The sequence below is a fragment of the Paralichthys olivaceus genome, chromosome 7 (assembly GCF_024713975.1).
Source record: "Paralichthys olivaceus isolate ysfri-2021 chromosome 7, ASM2471397v2, whole genome shotgun sequence".
NCBI classification, from domain to species: domain Eukaryota; kingdom Metazoa; phylum Chordata; class Actinopteri; order Pleuronectiformes; family Paralichthyidae; genus Paralichthys; species Paralichthys olivaceus.
Genome location: NC_091099.1, coordinates 4,350,173 through 4,371,728, shown reverse-complemented (window position 1 = coordinate 4,371,728; position 21,556 = coordinate 4,350,173). Strand labels below are relative to the sequence as shown.

Below are 21,556 nucleotides of genomic sequence, written 5' to 3'. Positions count from 1 at the left end.
TTATGATTAATTTGTTGGTAAAACTTTAAAGGAAATAAATCTCATCCACTGAAATAATATGAAATCATATAAACAGAGTATCATAATAGTTATTTTAGAATTGAATTGTGATGAAGATCATCAAGGTGAAATGAAGCAGAATCACTACAGTAAATATTCACCATTAAACAGTTCCCTGAGATGACCTGACTTGACAGATGGGAGAACTTTAAATGAGGTTGCAAACAGGTGACTGACCTCATGCAACTAGTGTAGACCACATGACCGTGCAAAGGTTGTGCAGGTCTGTAACATAAAAGGCAGAATCTCAAGGAAAGAGTAAATCATTCAGAATCCCAACTTCAATATGTTTGCGTCTGTGGCTTTACTCTTCTTGGTCCTTCTGCTCTTCCTGCTCCTCTTTCAGAACTTCAGGGCTAAAGGTTTCCCTCCGGGACCCCGGGCCATTCCTGTCTTTGGCAACTTGCTGCAGCTCAACCTGGAGAGTCCCATTGCAGATCTGGAGAAGGTACAGTTAAAATAAATGATGTGTGTTGTATCTATAAACTGAATTCTTGGTCTGAATTGTGAATGCCTGGATGGTCTCAGTTTTTTTGTTCAGTCTTCTGTACTCAGGAGTACTCTTGCAAAATTTTTGCTATGAGCGTCAACAACCTACATATGATTCAATTAAAAAGGAATCGCATGTGTATTGTTTGTTTGGCTGAGTGGGATCAACCGGGCCATTCAAAGTGCTTTACATAAAATATAAAAGGCATCATGACATTTTTTTTTAAAAGCAACATAGGACAATACAAAGTTAAATACAGAGTCAGAATAAACTCATGAATAAAACTGAATAAAACTCTCTCTCCCTGCAGCTGGCCAAGCGCTATGGAAACATCTACAGCATTTTCATTGGCTCCAGACCAATGGTGGTAATCAATGGGCTCCAGGCCATGAAAGAAGCTTTGGTCAACAAAGCTGGCGACTTCTCAGGTCGACCGCAAGACCTAATGGTCAATCATGCCGTTCAAATGAAAGGTACATCTGACTTTGTTTCTGCTCCTCTTGTCTTTTAATACATTAAATATCATTAAATCAAGCAGCAGGAATAGACAGTGTAGATATTATTATTATTATTAAACATATTTATGTTACACATTTAAGAAGCCTGTATAATCTGGACTATAATTTCATGTAGCATACTATTTTCCAGTTTACAACAAGGACAACATGATTAAATGTATGATAAACTTGATATAATAAAATATCTTTGCTGTCTATATAATGTCAATTACTGTATTTTTTCTTGATCATTCCCAGTGTTGGGTCTTTGACTGCAACTCTCCAGTGCCCTTTTAGTTTCCAACCAGATTTCTCAATCAGCTAAAGACTTCTTCTACCTGAGAATATCGTTTATAAAGGGAATTAAAAGGCCAAAGACACCAAATATCAGAGACAGATACCATGAAGAGGAAACAAGAGGAGAAATCAATACTTGAACAGTGCAAAGATGATAAAACAGGAGTGATGTGATCAGTTCTGTGCAGGTTGGAGTTAATCAATAGATTTCTGGTTCAGGAAGATTACAAAAAAAAACCTCTGTGATAATCTGGACATGGTGATATAAATGTTTGTTGTGTTCTAAATCAATCGTTTGTGTCGGCAGATCACGCTCCAGGAGTGATTCTGGCAGATTACAGCCCGAACTGGAGAGAGCAGCGACGCTTTGGTCTGATGACCCTGAGAAACTTTGGCCTGGGCAAACAGTCCATGGAGCAGAGGATTCTGGGAGAGATTCGCCACATTACGAAGGTTATGGAGGACAGTATCGGTATGTCTGCTTTTCAAATAGGACACAGGGATTGTCTGGTTAAACATTTACAGTCAGTATAACAATAAGATCTAACAAAGGGCCTTTTGAACACAGATATTAAAACCAGAATATCAATATATATTTTTATTCTTCTCTCACATCGTCATCGAGGTTTAGACCATTAGTTTCTCCTCCTTCGTCAAGGTCACGTACAAACATCGTGTGTTGTTTCTCTAGGTACGATCATGAGTCCTCAGATGCTGTTCCACAACGCAGCCTCCAACATCATCTGCCAAGTTCTGTTCGCCAAACAGTTCGACTACGACGACGACTTTATGAAGTATTTCGTTACGGTTTTTCACGAGACGTCCAAAATCATCAACGGGTTCTGGGGTATGGTGAGTTATTTAAAACAAAGTCACTCAGTGACATATCGTGTGGACCAAAGGTCTGTGCAAGAATAAAAAAACAAACCACAAGGAGAAGAAATCAAATAATAAGATAGTAGAGGCTGAAACTCAATAAAACCAATCTTTTTCTTTTTCCTATGCAGATTTATGACTCTATTCCCATGGTGCGCAGCCTGCCGCTGCCCTTCCAGAGAGCTTTTGAGTTGTTCAAGGTACGTTTTTAAAATAATATTAATCAGTGTTTAATTGCAAAGACAATGTGGCCTAAATTCACATTTTATATAAATCGCCCTGCTCAATGAAATTCAATTAAAGGGAAAAGGAAAATAGACATAAAGGGCTTTAGTTTCTCAAACACTCTTACATGATGTGGTTTATTCATAATTTATCCCTTTGTGAAATGTGTGGTCGCCACAGAAGACTTTGTAAAACTGCTGCTGTCCTGTAAACTTTAAAACATGATGACCGCCTGCATGTGTCTTCTGCTCTTTTTTTTCCAGGGTGCTCGAGAGAGACATTTACAGATGATGACTGAGAAAAAAAAGACTTGGGTTCCTGGTAAACCGCGACATTTCATTGACTGCTACCTGGATGAACTGCACAAGGTGTGAGTCTCTCTCTTTTACCATGAGGCCTGCGTCCGCCTGCATATTAATGATGGAGGAGTTTATTCTCTCTGTTCCTCTATCTGAAGAGAGGAGAGGATGGCTCGTCATTTTCTGAGGACCAGCTCTGTGCGCTCCTCTTGGATCTTCACTTCGCTGGAACTGACACGACGGCCAACACCCTGCTGGCTGCCTTCCTGTACCTCATGAATTACCCACACACACAGGGTATTTATCTTCTGTCTGTTGTAGCCACACTGAAGGTGACGTTAGCATTAGCTCCGTAGACTGTACGACATGATAGCTCCCTAAAAGTAGAGCCAATAAAGCCCCCTGGTGGCTGGCTGTGGCATTGAAGATCATATCCCCCCCCCCCACACACCTCAGATTGTCATGTAGCACATAAACTTGAACAAACTTGCATTGTTCTTTTCTTTCCATTTACTCTTTTCCTCCCTTCATCTGTGACGTGTCTGTCAGAGCGCTGTCAGCAGGAAATAGACAAAGTGTTGGACGGGAAGGACCAGGCCACTTTTGAGGACAGACACCAGATGCCCTATGTGCAGGTATAAAGCTTCATGGATCAATTACACCTCTATATTTTAATCTGATTTTCAATATATCACAAAGCTGTTAAGTAACATGTTCTGTCTCTGTCATGCAGGCTGTCATTCATGAGACCCAGAGGATGGCTAACACCGTTCCTCTCGCTGTTTTCCACAAGACCACTAAAGACACACAGTTAATGGGTTACTCTTTACCCAAGGTGAGTTCAAAATGTCATTTGTTCTATTACGAAGACACGTGGACATGAGCGTCCTGAATGAATCAAAGCATTTGGAGACACGGGGGAAAATAAACCAGTGATGAGAGTCATGTTTATTTAATTTGCAGAGGTGTCCGAATGTTTAGTGAAATGTGTTACACCCTATATAGTGCACTGATTGTTTCCCATAATGCATCACGAAAAATAATGTTCAACCAGTGGCCGCTAATTGAGCAATATATACCATCATGCATTGCGCTCGTTGCAGAGAGACGAGAGGAGCGAACAGGAACAGCCTAACCTAAAATATCAGTAAATATGAGCAGAGCAGCACAAACTGCGGCTAACAGGTTTATTTCTACATTTGAAGATGGTCATCGACAAGACGATGTACCAAGTAGCGTCCGAAAACCTTTTTCTCTTCTTCTGATGACCTCACTATATAGTGCTCTCTTGATTTTGGAAACAGCCGTTATCTCGAGACCTTAGAATTATAGAGAAACACAGAAGTTCCCACAATGAGAAGCACGACTGAGGAGATGTGGGCGGATTAATATACTTTTTGTCCTCCAGGGAACCATCGTCATCCCCAACCTGTCCTCGGTGCTGTTCGAGGAGGGACAGTGGAAATCCCCCCATGAATTTAACCCTGACAACTTCCTCAACGACCAGGGAGAGTTTTTTAAACCTGAAGCCTTCATGCCTTTCTCTACAGGTGAGTGACATCAGTATGATGTTCACAGATACACAGACCTGACGCAGATGGAGACAGGCCAGGCGTAATGTTTGCGTTGTGGATATTCTAACAGGTCCTCGGGTGTGTCTCGGAGAGGCTCTGGCTCGTATGGAGCTGTTTCTCATTGTGGTGACTCTGCTGAGGAAGTTTACGTTTATCTGGCCCGAAGACGCAGGAGAGCCAGACTTCACGCCCGTTTTTGGGACGACTCAGACCCCTAAACCGTTTCGCATGAAGGTCCAACTCAGAAGAACCGACACAACAAATCTAAACCACACGTTATCCTAATACTGTAAACTACTGAAGCACATAAAACACATTTTAGTTTATTGAAGTTCTATGTCATTCTGAATTATGTGCAAACTAAATGATGAGAAAATGAAGTGTAAACCTTTGTTTAATGCATATGACGTATGTATAGTAAGAGTATTTGTACAGCACGTTTCAACATCAAGGTAATTCAATGTTCTTTTCATAAGTTGTGACATATAAATAAATAAAATTGTCATTCAAAGTTAAAATGATCCACATCTGCTGTGACTAACTAATTGTGTTTGTGATGTTCACATTATTGGGGACTCACACCCCCCAGTGTCCAAAACAAGCAAAACACACACCCACACAAACACACACACACAAACACACACAAATGAAGACCATCAGTCAGTGCAGTTGTTGTGGTATTAACAGTATTTCCACTCTAAGACATGTATGATCTTTTCTATACGAGCACACTGAACCCTGCTCATCTGAACCAGCAGCCTTTTGATGGTTGCACACTGGTGTTTTATTAAAGCCTTTGTGTTGCTTTGTTTTACTGGGCGGTCTCTTTCGATTGTGAGCAGGAGGCCACGGAGCGGAGGGGGAGCAGGGGTGTCAGGGTCGGGCTTGAATGGCGTACGTGTGCTGACATGGACCTTCTGTGATGACAGTCAGCTGGATGAGCGGTGTGGCAGCACAGACAGAGGAGAGCAAAGAGAAACCAAACGGACAGATCACAGGAGGATTTATTCAAACCGACAAAGTCTGCGAAGAAAAAAACAACAGAAGAAATCAAAGACAAAGAGGCGATTGTGTCATCGAGGACAAACAGAGACTGAGATGGAATCCAAGAGACAAAGACAAACTTGGGATTATCAGTAACAGATCATCAGAAGTGGAGTTTATCATGGAGTAGTCTGGGATTTGGCACACGCACGCACACAAACACACACACACACACACACACACACACACACACACACGTTTCAGGTTTCCTGTTGTTAACATCTTGGCAGTGGACAGGTGTCAGTATGCAGGAGTCTCCAGGGGCCATGGGTGTAGACGGCAGCTACGCCAGCAACGTCCCAGCTTTTCTGACCAAACTGTGGACGCTGGTGGAGGATCCAGACACCAACCACCTGATCTGCTGGAGCGCTGTGAGTCACAACACACTGTGCATACACAGCGTTACACACCGACACGTTCACCAATGAGTCAATGTACAAACAAATCAAAAAGTAACTGAGACTTGACACGGAGAAACTGTTTGGTATCTTTCAACATCAAGAAGATTTTCCATATTTTCATGAAATGACACTTTTTCTCATTAGATCAAAAATAAATTGCAACCAGACGAGAAACCTCATGAGGATAAGAGACTTAAACAAATGACAATAGTAATGGATGCAAACTTAAAAGTATATTAATATAGGTATAGTAATTAATCCTATTAATTATATTTAAATAATATGACTTGGAGACACAGAAGCTCGTTTTGTTCTGATATATTTACTCAATATGGAGGTTGTATGCACGTGAGGCCTGAGGAGCCTGTGAAGACTATAGATGGATTCAGACTGATTGATTAATTGATTAATTGAGGTTGTCACAGAAAGAAGAATCCTAATATTTCAGTGTCTTCTATCTATTTGCATTTCACCTAATTTAAAGTGATGGTAGCAGGATCTTTAAGTAATTCCACTGTCTGACAGGAGCTGAGCTGTAGTTCACAACCCAGGGTGTCACTGTTTTCATTTAGATTAATAACTAGCTGCCTCTCTCAGAGGAGTTAAACTACAGACCTCAACATCTGAGGACCGCAGGTCGGCTTTAGTGCAGATGGAGGATGTGAAGAACAGAAATGCTGATGTAAAAATACTTCAGCTTATCTGCAAGTGGAGGGTTTATAAAAAGTATCGTGGGTTCATTCGCTTCAGAATCTGTCTATGAACCCAACTTTTTGCTTTTATGTTGTGTGAGGGATCTATTAACATCATGTGGCTCCTCTGTTAAAGTACAAAGCTTATTGTTCGCGCTTTCCTTTTGACCTTTGACCCCGGACACTGGGCTGAAAGTAAAACGTGAAGGTGACGCTTCATTAGTAAAGCGTTAGAGGACACACAGCCCCTCTGCTCTAGTTTGAAAAGAAACAAACAGATGCTGTCCAATCCCACGAGCGCAGCATCAGCTGTCGCATCGTCACCAAACACAAAGTCACAACACTTTGTCTAAAGTGAAGTTATACATTTGGCAACGGTTTTATTTTCGATATAATTCAAAAAGCTTCTATAACCTTTGTCAGAGCAAAACAGAGCGACGGAGGTTGACTGGGTGAGAGAGCATGACTCATCACTCAGAGAGAGAGAGAGAGAGAGTTTGATTGTCTGACTGAGCTGATATATCTGCTGATGCAAAGATGTTAAACTATGTGGGAAACATAAATCACCTCCATGCAAACATCCTGTCATCACTCACGTTACATAATTCCACCTACAGTTGTGTTGTCGACTCATCTAAACTTATAGCTGATCAGCGACTCTGGCTCTGATTTAAATTTTAACAGCAACTAAACTCATTTTTCTTGAATCCTCTCATACTAGTAAAACATTGGAGACGTTTTTCTGTCTTTAGAAGTTTCTTCAAACACTGTCATCTGTAATCTGTAGGTTCAACCGTCCAATAATTCCTTTTATATCTTCGTTAACATTATTATCACGTCAGCGTCGTGTATTGGATACTCCCAGAAGTTTGATCCCAGCATATTGAAACTCAAAGTGTAGCTGGGGGACTTCACACGGTTTCTTCATTTTGACATATTTTGCAGTATTTTCATTCATGTGTCATTTTTTCATTTTCATTTTGAAATACTGACAAGGTAGCTTGACTTTAAATTCTGTACTTTACTTTAAGTTTGATATGCTTTACAGGATGACCCCAGTGGTCAACCGTGTTAGCAGATATAGTTTTCAGTGATTAGAAATAATAAAATATGCTGCCTCCAGACTGAGTTTGTGTTTCAGACGAGGACTGAACTTTACTTAGCCCCTAAACAAATAAAATCCAGAAAATTAAAGTTACTATTTTGACCGTAAATGTAAATTTGAATTAAGATCATTTGTCCAGCATTTAAATTCTGCTCTGTTCAGACTGAGTGAGACATGATGGAAACTAACTCTCCCCCTCCGACTCTGGTCTCTGTTTCAGACCGGGACCAGTTTTCATGTGTTTGATCAGGGACGTTTTGCCAAGGAAGTTCTGCCCAAATACTTCAAACACAACAACATGGCGAGCTTCGTTCGACAGCTCAACATGTGTGAGTACTCCTCTCCTCTCCTCTCCTCTCCTCTCCTCTCCTCTCCTCTCCTCTCCTCTCCTCTCCTCTCTTAGTTACAGACTGTATTCTTTATTTCTAGATGGTTTCCGTAAGGTGGTGAACATCGAGCAGAGCGGTCTGGTGAAACCCGAGAGAGACGACACAGAGTTCCAACATCTGTACTTCCTCCAGGGACACGAACACATGCTGGAACACATCAAGAGGAAGGTATGGACACACACACACACACACACACACACACACACACACACTAGGGCAGTGTCTTAAATTGACTGCAGTAAAAGAAGAATAATTTTTAAAAAGTTGCACAGCTGTTCTACAAAGTCCTGAAAAATAAAACCAAGTAAAATGTATTTGCTAAGTCTGCATCTGCAGTTTAAAATCAGTACGTCTCATTTTCTGATGGACAAACTGTGACGCAAGTCTGAGGAGCCTGATCAGAAAATGGTGCTGCATGAAATGAGAATATATTATTACAGTTTTTTATAATACATCCTGATGGGAACGTGAACGCACCGGATGTTTTAAATTTCATGGCGATCCAGTAAGTGGTTGTCAAGACTTTTTAAAGTCATTAGGATTCATCCTCTGGGGACCATCAATGTCTGTTAAGTGGACAGACCTTAGGGCCACAGAGTTTGGCTCCTGACGTCTCTGTTCACAGACACAGAAGTAGAAATGTGCGGCTGCGTGTGCTTGAAGAGAATAATTTACCGAATCAGGCTTTACTGTGTGTCTGCAGGTTTCTATAGTGAAGAGTGAGGAGACCAAAGTTCGTCAGGAGGACCTCAGTAAACTGCTGTATGAAGTCCAGCTCCTCAGGACACAGCAGGACAACATGGAGTGTCAGATGCAGGACATGAAACAGTGAGTGGAGGCGCGCGGGTCATGTTTTAATCATCAAGTGTTTGAGCCCACAGAGAGCGACCGTGTAGAGCTGCAGGTCTTTGGCAGGCAGGCCCTCAGCTGACATCTCCAAGCACCTGCAACAGCGAAGTGTTAAAGGGTCGATCCTTCCACTTGTCTGCGTCTCTCCTCTCATCTGTGTTTTCTGCTCTGGGCACAAAAACACCACACAGATGGACAAAGCCATTTTTAGGCTCAGGAAAATACCGAACAGTTGGTGCAGTCCTGCTCTGGTTACTGGTTAAATGAGTGTGAGTGTGGTAGTTGCCCCTCAGGCATTTAAACATGTGACATGTGTTAATGACACAAGCACAGTCAAGGTTTAATTTACAGCAGGCTCATTATTTTATAAAATACTTTAGTCTGTCACATTCTAAAAGCTGTTTGGAAGATAATCTTTGGTTTAAATTCTTGGCTTAACTGGAAAAACCTGATCCAGGTGCTCAACTCGATCGATCATCTGAACAGGATTATAAACGTTAATTCTTGAATACCCCATTTTTTTTGTAGCTTGTGATAAATTCTGATGCTTTGCTGCTCTGGGAGAAATGGACCCGACCGTTATTCCAGTTTTTAAGTTGGAACAAATCAACCCGGTGGATGAACGGACTTTTTCTCTAGAAGCTATTGTTGCTGAAAATAGCTGCAGTGTGTCCATTGTGTGATGGAGCTGCTTTGTGCTCGGTATTGTTTGCTAATGAGAGGAGAGAATGTTCACCTGCTCACCTGACCGACACACACACACACGCACACGCACGACATTCTTAGAAAGCATGAACACATGTGCGTGCACGTGCACATGCCATGCACACAAGCATAAACAATGGTCAGAGAAAATATTCCACCGCAGGCACAGTCTTTTTTAATTTTATCATATAATTTAAAATGGACGAACGTCTTAATATGAAAACATGAGTTGTTTTTAAATGACCCACATCTGAGGGAGTTACAGTAATGATGGTTACTTCCTGAATGTTGTAAACGTAGCTCGACGGCTCGTCCACCTACCAGCTGTTTGCGGAACTGACTCGTAAGCTAAGTCAACGAGAACGAGCCCGTTAAGCTGCAAACTGACCTTTTACAGATTTATTGGGGAGTGACGAGGGTGTAACACCTGTTTAGTTTTATTCAGGATTCGCCTCCTGACGGGAAACGCTTGAGCAAAAAGGGGAACTCATTCACTGCAGGAGTGAAACATCTCCATAGGGAGCAGTGTGTGATGACTGCCCTCATGTCAGTTGGGTCTAGAGGCGACAGGCCGAGTTTTTCAGATCGACACACTTGTCGTGTTGTGTTATTGCCAAACGCACCTTTGCCCGTATGAGCATCCATGAGCATGTTGGTCAGAATGACATGTGGTCAGCAGCATCTTTTGGCGCTTCGCTGCCTCGAGACGATGGAAATCTACTTTTACAACAATTTTAAAATACACAAACGAATTTTATTTCTCTCTGTCTCCCCTCCTCCACCTGTGTCGTCTCCCTGTTTGCAGACAGAACGAGGTTCTGTGGAGAGAGGTGGTGTCACTGAGGCAGAACCACACACAGCAACAGAAAGTCATGAACAAGGTCAGTCTGTGTGTGTGTGTGTCTCATAAACCGTTGGAGGCAAACAGATGGTAAATGCATATATGTGCAAAGAATGATCAACAGAATAATACAGGTTTTCTTACCTGTGAACTACTATTGTGAGAGAAAATCCCTCAGAAGTTGTTGGGTAGTATTTTGTTTTTCCATCGGGAGATCTAAATGCTTGGTTTTGGGTAAACTGGTGCAAGTGTGACTCACAAATGATCAGTGTGTTCTCTTGTGCTAAGTGATGTGTTTACACTGTATGACCCAAAGCTCTCAACAAGTGCATTGACTCAGTTCTGTCCTCGCATCAAAGACGGACAATTCAAAAGCTTTAGTCAAAATAAAGTTTAAAAAAAAAGTAAATGTCTATTTATGATATTTCCAGTTGTTGTTTCTCCATATTACAACTGTAGTGCTTGTGTGTGTGTGTGTGTGTGTCTGTGTGTGTGTGTGTGTGTGTGTGTGTGTGTGAGACAGAGTGAAGATGCTGACTCATGCTGTGCTTATTCTCTCCCTGCCAGCTGATTCAGTTTCTGTTCAGCCAGATGCAGTCCAACACACCCAGTACTGTGGGCCTAAAAAGAAAGCTGTGAGTACACACACACACACACACACACACACACACACACACACACACACACAGTGGAGCAATCAACAAAAGTGAGACAAACAGGGCCACAGTGGGGCAGAGGGAAGGGCTGGCTCAGCTGACAAACTGAACAATCTAACGCAACGTGTGCTATGAATGGAGACAAGTGCTGAATCAGTCAGACGCACACACACACACACATACATACACACAAACACACAAACACACACACACACAGTGAAGGCAGAGCAGAGTGCGTGACCCTGCTGCGGCCTGTGTGTGTAAAATGCTGGTTCAGCTTTGTTGCTGAGTGTGAACAAGGCCGACGCCTGAGCGCCACTAAAGAGCTGAAGAAACCAGGTGCTGCGTTCCACCTGGGAAAGAAGTCACACGTTTTAGTGAGAATTGAACAACCACAATCACGATGTTGTCGTCCACTCACTGATTGAGAACCGATGTCGTTCCCAGGCCCCTGATGTTGGACGATGGTTCTCCCAGCCCTCCGGCCTCCAAGTTCAACCACAGTCACCCGATGGAGCCCATACACGAGCCCTTCTACATTCAGTCGGTGAGAAGTAACACAAGATACACACGGAGGAAATCTCATTCTTCAGCAGCTCAAGACGGTTTAGCTGATTATTATTTACAGTTAAAACTAATTTCACATCCTCCCTGCTGTTAGTCCTCATGGCTGTGAGGTTATTTCAACACTAGAGGGAAGCAGTGTGCAGTGACACGTGTGTATCAACGTATACACAGACTACACAACTATATTAAATAACTAAATCACAGTCTTCCTCCTCAGCCATCCAGTGACACAGCTTCCTGCTCCACTAGTGGTCTGACAGGAGGACCGATCATATCAGACGTCACTGACATGTCTCAGGCCAGCATGGCCCTGCAGATACAACCCGACGAGACGAGGTGAGCGATGCAGCGTGACAGAATATTTCCCACCATCAAAGTATTTTCTCCAAGATATTGTGACCTTTGAAGTGCAAATTACCTAATTAACTCATTCTAATTAATTAATTTAGTAATAAATAGATGTTGAATTGAATAAATACAGAGAAAAGTACATTGATAAATACATGTAGAAATTTAATTTAGAATAAATAAGTAGAAATAAAGAAATAAATAATTAACTGTAGAAATAAATAAGTAAATACATGTATAACTGCATCAGTAGCCTAATTCATTGCACAAATGTATTCTATTTAGGTATTTATTTTGGCATTTATTATTTATTCATTTTGATCGGGTTTTTCATTAATGTATTTTTAACTGTGGCAGTTTCGATCGTCCGTACTTTAGACTCAGTGTTTGACTCCATTAAACAGGGACAAGTGCATGATGCTCATCAAAGAGGAGCCTGTGAGTCCCGGAGTGAGAGGAGGAGGGAAAGGAGGCGGTGTGGGTGGAGGAGAGGCCGTAGCCTTGACCTCCACCTGTGAGGTGTGTTCCTCAGAACCTCCTGTCCTCCCTGTGGCAATGGTCCAGTCTGTTCTGGAGGGGAGGGGCTCCGCGGCCTCTGTGGTGGAGAGGAGGGGTAAGAGGCCCGTTCTGGACAGGTAAGGTTCTCCGATGAGATTATAGGTGATCGCACACCAACTTTCATATGTTAGAAGAATCTGTGTGTGTTTATGAATTATATATAACCGTGTGTGTGTGTGTGTGTGTGTGTGTGTGTGTGTGTGCAGAGTGGAGGTTTCAGATGCAGTGGAGAACGTGGACATGAGCCTTGAGGAGCTGCAGCAGCTGCTGCTCAGGAGCCACCAGCAGAGCACTGTGGAAGCTGGGACCAGTGCTGTGATGGATGTCAGTAAACCTGCACACACACACACACACACACACACACACACACAAAGAAACACTGTGCCCTCAAATAAGAGATATTACACAGCAGACATTTAAGTGATCTCGTCTTCAACGCTCAGCTGAACTGTCTCCCCTGTGCCTCTGCAGCCCTTCAGTTTAACCCTACCTCTGACTGAGTGGAACTTCACCGAGATGGAGTCCAACCTCAAATCAGTAAGTCACACAGTTTCTACCCTGTATGTGGACAGCTTTGGCTCAGGAGGTTAAGCGGGTTGTCCACAAAGTATAGCAGGATGGTGGTTATTCTGCAATGCTGCATCATCTCTGGGCAAGATACTAAATCCCAAATTGCTCCTGAAGCCTGCGCCGCAGTGTGATTGAAGTGTGATAGGGAAAGTTCAGTAGAGGCACTTTGAGTGGTCGTCATAATATATAAAAAATAAAAGCACTATGTAAAAGATCAATTACTAAACCATTTAATGAAGACAACGATGGAACAGAAAGATGACTCCACACTAAAAGACTAACTCCACCTTTAATCTTAATGCAATTTTCCCTATTTCTTTACTGATTAATAAATAATGAAAGTAAGGACATTAAGGACTAAACAAATCCTCCTCATTTGAAGACTCATTTAAAGAATAGCTGGTAAAAATAGCAGACTCACAGATTTTCTTGTACCTCTTGATTATAGCAGTTGCACTGTACTCAAAAACTTTTTGACTCTTGTCATCTGCTGTTCCACAGAAGTGGTAAGTGTCACGCTGAATGAATGAAATCTCTCTGCATTGCACCTTTAGTCTTTGCGCTCAGAACGAACAGCTTGACAAACACATGGGGCTGCGTTGGTGTGCGGGAACAGTCTGAGTCACACATCCACCAGTCCCAGACACCAAACTCCACTCCACCAATTACACAGTGATCCAGTATTTTTATTAACATTGGTAATCAACCGGAAATGTGTTTTAACATGATGTTGCTGGAACTGTTGTACGATTCAGCCCCTCCTCATTGTGACAGCTGCTGGTTTAAAGGACGTAGATGAAGCTGCTCTGTTTTCTGAGTACAAACTGTACTGCAGTGTGGAAACATTCCACCAGGGGGAGGCTTTCTACCAAACTAGACTAGTAGTTCAACACAACAGAGGCAGTTGTGCAGCTGAGGATGACGATCACATTCTCCAATGTGACTCATAGATTCAGGATCCAGAACTGGGTCATAGCTAAAAAACAAGTCTGCCCTCCGACCCCCTGCTTACAGTCTGTACCTGCAGAGCCCATGAGTAAAACTCTGTGCAGGCAAATGAATCAATAATATCACTGAAGTCCAATTTTCTATCCACCTTGCACCAAAGAGACAGGATGATGAGGCTGCTCTTGATATATTGTGCGGCTTAAATAGTATATCATGCACTTCACCTCATGAAAAGCTCCCTCACCCCCAGCTAATAGTTTACAGTACCTCTCTAAAAATGACTTTGCCATCTGCTGGATCTCGTTAAACAGCTTTCGGGAGGACATTAAGGGATAAATTGGTTCTGTGAGTTACTGATTTACACTGTGAAATTTTTGTTTGTCCTCATCACAGTAACTGTCTCTGGAAAATGTCTCATCTTTGACCTTCTTGTCATGAGAATGTTTTCCACTCTTGAAAGGTGGCCGGCACGTTTTGATTTCAATTTGGAGCCAGAGCAGTTGTGTCGAGTCACTCTCAGCTGTCGATCATGAAGTTTCACCCTGTTTTTACAGCATCAAATAATTCATTAAAAACAAACTTACCAGAAACGTTAATGCACAAAACCAAATTTCCTAATGTGTGCTTTGAGTTTGGTCCGAACCTGTTCTGCTAACATGGAGGAGGTGAGGTTTATGAGCTATACTGTGGTAAGCCACTAGGGGGTGATTAAGATGATTTTGGCCTCACATCTTAATTTACATTTCATGTTCACAACTCAAGTGTTTTCACAGAGAGTCCCATGTTTTAAAAGCTCCAGTGGCAGAAATACAGAGTTTGCTGAATGAAGAATACTTCTGTCCTCGGTGCTCTGCAGTACTTTAAGCCAAATAGTGAAAGACATTTGAAAGTAGTTCTTTAATTTCTCTCACCTTATTTCACATGTTTGGTTCCAAGAGGAGAAGAAAAAGTTTTAAACTGTTAAGTTCAACTTCAAAGTCCAAACTCCTGAGGATGTGGAATCAGTGCCTCTGCTCTTTAACTCCATTACCTGACTGTGATGCAATGATCTCAACTCAAAGGTCTAATTGACAGTGAGATGCACAGTCACCTCTTGTCCTCCTTGAAACGTAGATGTGATGTAGACCACACTGGCTCTGCTCATTTTCATTTATATTTCTATCTACTGTAATATTAGATCTGTTCACACATGGAACCCAAAGCTGCAGAGGCTGTTGTACAACTGTGCAAGAAAAACATGGCCCTTAACTTTTCCTTCAGACAAACATGGCAGCAGAAAATGTTCCATTTCATCTGAGACATCAGACACTGTAAATAAATTTCCAGAGGACACGCTGATATAAGACTGTTCTCCTCGCGGTCATGATGATCGGGATCGGGACCGTCTGACCCACTGATAGATGCGAGCAGCTCCTTCCTGCCGAGTCCTCTCGTCTCTCTGAAAGCGTTGCAGCAAATTTCCCAGTAGGAATGATGTGGAGAACTCCACCTCAAGTTGCTTTTTTCTCTTTCCTGGAAAAGATCAATAACCGCTGAAAACGAGAGCAGTTTTGACTCTCTGTGAAATATCGCCCCCCAGTCAGCTTGTGACAATGATTAAACTCTTCCAGTCATTCAGATGTGACTATATCTTCATTTAGAACTGAGCGCACAGTAAATAACATGTTTTATTATATTTGTTTAGAGGAAACAAATTAGTTCTTTAAAAGTTTTTTACAGGAGCTGGTATTGGGTGTTGGTATTTTGAGTACAGGCTCACTCCCTGCTTCCATTATTCATGTTGAGCTACAGTGATCATCTCCTGGCTCCAGCTGCACGACTCACACACACACACACACACACACACACACACACACACACACACACACACACACTCACACTCACACACACACACACACAGCAGACAGGGGTATTGATCTTCACGTCTTACATTTGGCAAAAAAGAAAATTAGTGTGAAACTGTTCCTAGAGTACGAGGAGCCATGAAGATTTTCTTTCACAAAAGGTTTATCAGTTGTAACTAATGACTTTCATGATTATAATGAATTAATCAATGTGGGAAAAAAAAATCTCCATTGATAGTCAAGTCATTAATGAAGGTTTGTGAGTTTCTCATTTTCTAATTAGCCATTAAATCTGCAATTATTAAAGACTGGGGGCCCGTACTTGGAGCCAATTTATCCCTTTGTCTAAACTTCATTGAGGATTGTCCCTCATTCACAATCGTGTTGCACGTCCTATAATGAGCCATTTCAAATACAACTTATAAACCTCTGCAGATGTAATGTACAGTTCTTTGCAACTGAGCAGTGAAAATAACAAAACCCTTTTAATGGCTTATTTTTCTGTAAGTGCTTCTATAAAACTGGCTCGTTATACGTCAACAGCTCCTGTGCAGAGAGAGTTATTATCATCTATCATCCATATTAATCCCTCCAGTGCTGAGGCGCCTCTTTCTCTGCTGGTTCATACGCACTGTGGCTGTCACTGTCTTCTCTCAGGGCCAGCAGACAAATTATAATGTGTGTGTGTGTGTGTGTGTGTGTGTGCGTGTGCGCTCACCTTTACCCCTTTTCATCACTGCTGCTTCCTTTCCTTCCATCTGTGCTGTGCAGCCTAACAGAAGCACTTTCACTTGAGGATGTGGTTGTAACGGAACGTGGAAGTTAGAGTTCAACTTCGAGTTGTTCCTCTTTTCTCTCAGCTCCAGGGACATCGTTTAGGAGGAGGCCTCTCTAACCAGAGGAGTTGATCTGAGCTTGTGTGACCTGTGGCATTTACACTGTAATGAGATAGGATAGATATGAGGCCGGCTCATGCAGCAGTGAGGGAATCACACAACGTTCAGCACATTTTAGCTTCGTTATATCTGCATGTAATGAGCATGCTGGATAATAGATTATATATCATGTTACTGCATTGAGGAGAATTGAAAACTCAAGTTAAAAGTGACACTGTAACATATTATCTAACTTAAGAACATTTAGTTATCGGCTGTCTGGCTTTTGAATTTGTCTGTTTTCTCTTTGTCTTTTAAAAACCACACTTCTGGGTTTTCACAATGATAGTTTTACTTCCTCTTTACTCTCAACTTCTCCTGGAAAACATGAAGCAGTTGTCTCTAAACGTGCCCGGGCATAGTGTTGTATTGTTCTTTTACTCATGTATTTGTGGTGTTCCCGTACACTATAGCTGTAATGTGTGTTATATATATGTTTTATGACATGAAGAGTTATGGGTCAGTGTGTTAAATGTGTGTTTGTGTTCTCTTTCAGTACATGTTTCAGAATCAAGAGGCGGAGGCTTTTCCAGCTGCAGGCTGTGAGGAACAGTGATTGAAGGTAAGAGTCCTGTGACTTTATCTGTTACCTATGAAAATACCAAAACCTGCATTGTCTTATTGTGTCTTTAAATACTTTCCATCTGTCTGCAGCATCCAGACACATGAGCATTGTTTTTACTGAAAATCATGTTAATCACTGTTGATTTGTTAAAATCAGATTTCATGAGGACTATTCACAAATGTGGGTCGATACACATTTGGTAAACTGAAGTTACTTATAGCTGCAGGGCATTTTATAAGAGAGCAAGTCAAAGAAGCTGCAGTGGATGCTTGGCAGATCTACCGTTGATGTAGCGTAATAGTCAGAAGATTAACGGGTATTTAATTTATGTGATTTACATCGACTTGCCTGAATAGAGCGACTCAAACAGGAAACCAGGGTTAAGAGTTGCGTTTCGTGTTGTTTCCTGTCGCTGTCACATTGTTTCTCTCCTCAGGCCACAGACGCTGCTGTTTCCCTCATGATTCCACTCTGCAGGAGTTTGATCCCACGGCCCGGCCAGGCTCTGTCCTACACACGGCTTTATTCGCATTCTTACATCCACATACACACAAAAGATCTCTACAGGTAATGTGGATGATTTTAATGAACTGATAAAAGCTTATATTTCCTGGTTTGCTGACTGCTATTGATCAGCTATTGGCTCCGTGGGGATCGACACTACCAGCATCTAAAAAGACGCCGGTCTAAGTATTTAACAAGTATCCAGACAAAACCAAAAAACTAGTGTGTTATGACAAATGATTCTATCTAGACTCCAGTATTAAGCCAGCTGGATGCAGACCGTGCATTCTTGGCTCCAGCACTTTAGTCTTTGTGTGAGAGGGAGTTCCTGCTTGTGGAAGTGATTTTTTTTTCTTCCTCTACATAATCTACTATGTATACAAATTCATATGTTTATTATTTTATGCTTATTACAAAACATTTTTTTTTATTAAGGGGCAAACTTTAGTAAAAAAAATATTAAAAAGTCACTGGTGGACAATGTAGAAAATATTGCAAGTTATGTAAATATTGTCAGTCTGTGTGAAAATGTGTCTGGTGTCGGACATTTAAGGGCTCCTCATATGATTAATGCTTTTCAAACAATGATAAATGTGTCGAGACGGACAAGAGGTGACCTGTGAGGTTCTTCAGAGGAAAAATTAAATCCTGCAAGAAACCTTCGATTTTAGAGATTTTACACATTTAAAGACCCATCTAATCTCTGCACATGTCTGACATGTGGCCAGAGACTTACTTCCTTCTCTTCTGTCCATTTAAATGTGAAGTTTGAAGTGTGAAGAAAGACTCATCATCAACAAAAGCATGAACACCGCTGCATTTTTGCACAACCTGTATCACTAGATATATTCAGTCATATAGACAACGGGTCAGTTTCTTTTTGTCTGTAGATGACTAACACTCTGTGGCTCTAGACATGTGTGTCTAAAAGAGATACCGGCCATAGCGGCAGGATTTTCCAAAAACTCAGAAACAAAACTTTCACCACGAGGTGTCTGAATGTTGCTGCTGTTGTCATCTGGAAACAAAGACCACACGATAAGTCAAGACTGACAAAACAGTCAAGACAACGAAATGCTGGTTTTCATACTTGTCCAGGAGCCAGTCTTTAAAAAAGATTTCATCATGTTTTATTAAATATATGGTGGGGTGGTTACTTGAGAATTTAATCTGGTGTAAGACTTTGAATACCTGCTTGAAGAAATGCATATGAATTCTCTTAAATATGAATATTCCTTGATGATTATGCCATTCGATGTAAAATATTAATCCTCAGCGCTGGTTGCAGGCAACACTTAAACTGTTAAATATAGAGTTGAATTGTGCAATACTGTACATAACTGTGAGAACTCACAAAATTGCAATACATGGATGACCATAGGAATGTAGGAAACAACTACTGTGAGTGGTGGACAGGAGAGTGAGATGCACTGCCGGAGGATCATGTTAGCCTGGTAATACAAAAGCCCAAATTTGATTTTCAGTCCAGGGGAAGCAACATAAAATTGAGATGGGTGACACATCTCTACTTCCTGTGCGGAAACGAAGCCAAAGTATACCTGATACGGGTGCGGCCATCTTACCCTGGTGATGTCGTTTGGAGGCAGAGTCTGTGGATTCACGCTCGACCAATAGCGAGTCAGTCTGAGCTGTCAATCATGGCGTTTCCTCCCTGTTGTGATGGTATCAAAAAAAAATGAATTGAAATCAAAGTTATTAGATAAATCAACTCATTCATTGAGTTAAGAACTAAATAAAATGACAGAAACCATCTTTGGAAATAATTTGTTTGCCATGAACACATTTTATTATTCACGTCCCATCTGCTAACATGGAGTGGGCAGGGTTTATGACCTACGATGTAGCGGCCACTAGAGGGCGATCCAGATGTTTTGGCTTCGCTTTTTGGAAGCTGTCACGGCGTCCATCTTTACATATGGGAGGCACATAGCTACGATGTGGCCCAGCGTGAGCCTAGGACCGGGCTACTGCTATATGCTAACTCTTTAAGAACTTGAAAGCTCTTTACACGACTGACCGGACACGCCCTCATCAGGGCCACATGCTGCTGCTAGCAGGGCAAAGATGTATCCAGCAATTCGCGTTAGATTCTTTAGCTGACGTCGGCCTACACTTGATTCTGTTTTAAACTACTACAGCTGATGCGAAAACTACAAGTACTATAACTCTTGAATTATTGAAACTTGCTGAATAAATAATGCTGTAACTTTGCATCTAGATTTAGTTTGTTTCTGCAAAAATTAGAAAAAGAAATTCCTCAGACATGATCCCAAGTTTTTCTTGTCTGTGTGAAGGAAAAGTAGTCCAATAAACAGCTAAAGGTGCACTTGAAATGAAACAATGTGTTCGGACTGGGTAGATTTACCTAAACATTATATTTCAGTTAACAAGCCATCGCGAACTGCCCCCTGCAGGTTAACATTTTCCTGGCAGACCCTCCATCTGTGCACGTGCAAGCTTTGGGGAGAAGGGAGGAAAAGCAAGCTGTGATGTGTAACAAGTGAAATTGCACTAAAAATCACACATGTATGATAATTGCGAGTATACGGTACATTTTAGACATAGCATTTATTCTTGTTCCTCATGATAATATGAGTGTTAATGATTTTTTTTTTCCAGGGAGTGATAAATACACACATTCAGTTGCTGTTGTGTTCTTAATTTATTCTGTTTTTCCATTTTAATCATTTGCACTGGAAATAAACGGATGTGTGTTAAAATGACATTTATGCTTGTCAGGATTGCAAATAGAAGTATTTTTGTGAGTGAAAAGATCTCCGGCATCCCAAAAGCACCTCTGCACTATGAAAGGACGACACCGGTCAGTGTGTAACATCAACGGACCGACTACGACAACTTGTCCTGATGCCACAACATGCAGCTGCTGTCAGTGACGACACACACGGACGATCTTAGTGCCGAGCTGCTTTTGAAAGTGGGCCACAACCTGCTGAACATGTGAATTGTTTTACGTGGATTTTTGCAAAGACTAAAGTGTATTGTTACACAGACCTAAAAGAACTGAACATGTATTCCACCTGTGTATGAAATATTTAAGTTGTTCAAACAAATAAAAATGAAAGAAGGCAGAGAAAAGACTGATTTCTAAATCCTTGGTTTGACTCCTGTCCCAACACGGCACTTGTCCAGGTTAGCAACATGATGAAGTAATATGTACGTGGCTTATCGAGAGGTTAGAGAGGGATGTCTGTTGTTTTATTGTGAAAGAAACAAATTCAACAGTGTGTTACAGGTTATGAAACAGACTGTGTATAAAGGTGGATGCCACAGCTCCTGTTCCTCCCGTTGTACAAAGATGGAGCCAAAAATCCAAAATGGAGGCAAAGTATGTAAAGTAACGGTCGAGTGGAGCTACGGAACCGAAGGTCCCGTTTGATCTTCAACATTTTCACCAGCTCACTCGTTGGTTGCACTTCCACTAAAGTGTCATGATTCAAAATTCAAAACTTCCATCTCTGTATGTATGTCACACTCTCTTTGTTCACTTCACTTGTTTAGTTTTCCTTCTCCATTTTTCTCTCCGATGTAAAAAAACCCAACCTATTTTGTTCGGTTGTATTCAAATACACTTATTATCGTCTCTGGGCCTCTGAGGACAAACACTGAGGTGGAGTCGTCTGTAATAACCAACACACGCTGTCAAACACATGGCTTCAAAACAAATTGCTTTTCATT

At 41.6% G+C, this 21,556-nt stretch overlaps 2 protein-coding genes across 3 annotated transcripts; both read left to right on the top strand.

Annotated features, from left to right (window-relative positions):
- Positions 1 to 331: 331 nt before the first annotated feature.
- On the top strand, positions 332 to 4,859 carry LOC109638989 (cytochrome P450 2F2-like). The gene is made up of 11 exons (XM_020102216.2): positions 332 to 508; positions 861 to 1,023; positions 1,652 to 1,816; positions 2,036 to 2,196; positions 2,352 to 2,420; positions 2,709 to 2,813; positions 2,903 to 3,041; positions 3,294 to 3,379; positions 3,478 to 3,579; positions 4,153 to 4,294; positions 4,389 to 4,859. Exons 1-11 carry the CDS (start codon positions 347 to 349, stop codon positions 4,601 to 4,603), a joined length of 1,509 nt encoding a protein of 502 aa, XP_019957775.2. The 5' UTR covers positions 332 to 346; the 3' UTR covers positions 4,604 to 4,859.
- Positions 4,860 to 5,188: 329 nt separating this feature from the next.
- Positions 5,189 to 20,956, top strand: hsf4 (heat shock transcription factor 4). 2 transcript variants are annotated; one of them, XR_011243454.1, is made up of 14 exons: positions 5,189 to 5,733; positions 7,781 to 7,889; positions 7,990 to 8,117; positions 8,653 to 8,777; positions 10,309 to 10,384; positions 10,912 to 10,979; positions 11,448 to 11,547; positions 11,785 to 11,903; positions 12,320 to 12,550; positions 12,680 to 12,797; positions 12,945 to 13,010; positions 17,267 to 17,332; positions 17,772 to 17,902; positions 20,600 to 20,956. XR_011243454.1 is itself a non-coding variant. In XM_069528511.1 (13 exons), exons 1-12 carry the CDS (start codon positions 5,608 to 5,610, stop codon positions 17,324 to 17,326), a joined length of 1,326 nt encoding a protein of 441 aa, XP_069384612.1. In that variant the 5' UTR covers positions 5,189 to 5,607; the 3' UTR covers positions 17,327 to 17,332; positions 17,772 to 20,956. The 2 variants fall into 2 exon arrangements, 1 of the variants encoding a protein (XP_069384612.1); XM_069528511.1 differs by having other exon boundaries at positions 17,772 to 20,956.
- Positions 20,957 to 21,556: the final 600 nt, after the last annotated feature.

Coding starts and splice junctions, on each gene's coding strand:
- LOC109638989 (XM_020102216.2), top strand. CDS start 347: ATGTTTGCGTCTGTGGCTTTACTCTTCTTGGTCCTTCTGCTCTTCCTG. Junction 1,817..2,035: donor GGTTATGGAGGACAGTATCG/GTATGTCTGCTT, acceptor TTGTTTCTCTAG/GTACGATCATGAGTCCTCAG. Junction 3,380..3,477: donor ACCAGATGCCCTATGTGCAG/GTATAAAGCTTC, acceptor TCTGTCATGCAG/GCTGTCATTCATGAGACCCA.
- hsf4 (XM_069528511.1), top strand. CDS start 5,608: ATGCAGGAGTCTCCAGGGGCCATGGGTGTAGACGGCAGCTACGCCAGC. Junction 8,118..8,652: donor TGGAACACATCAAGAGGAAG/GTATGGACACAC, acceptor GTGTGTCTGCAG/GTTTCTATAGTGAAGAGTGA. Junction 12,798..12,944: donor GGACCAGTGCTGTGATGGAT/GTCAGTAAACCT, acceptor GTGCCTCTGCAG/CCCTTCAGTTTAACCCTACC.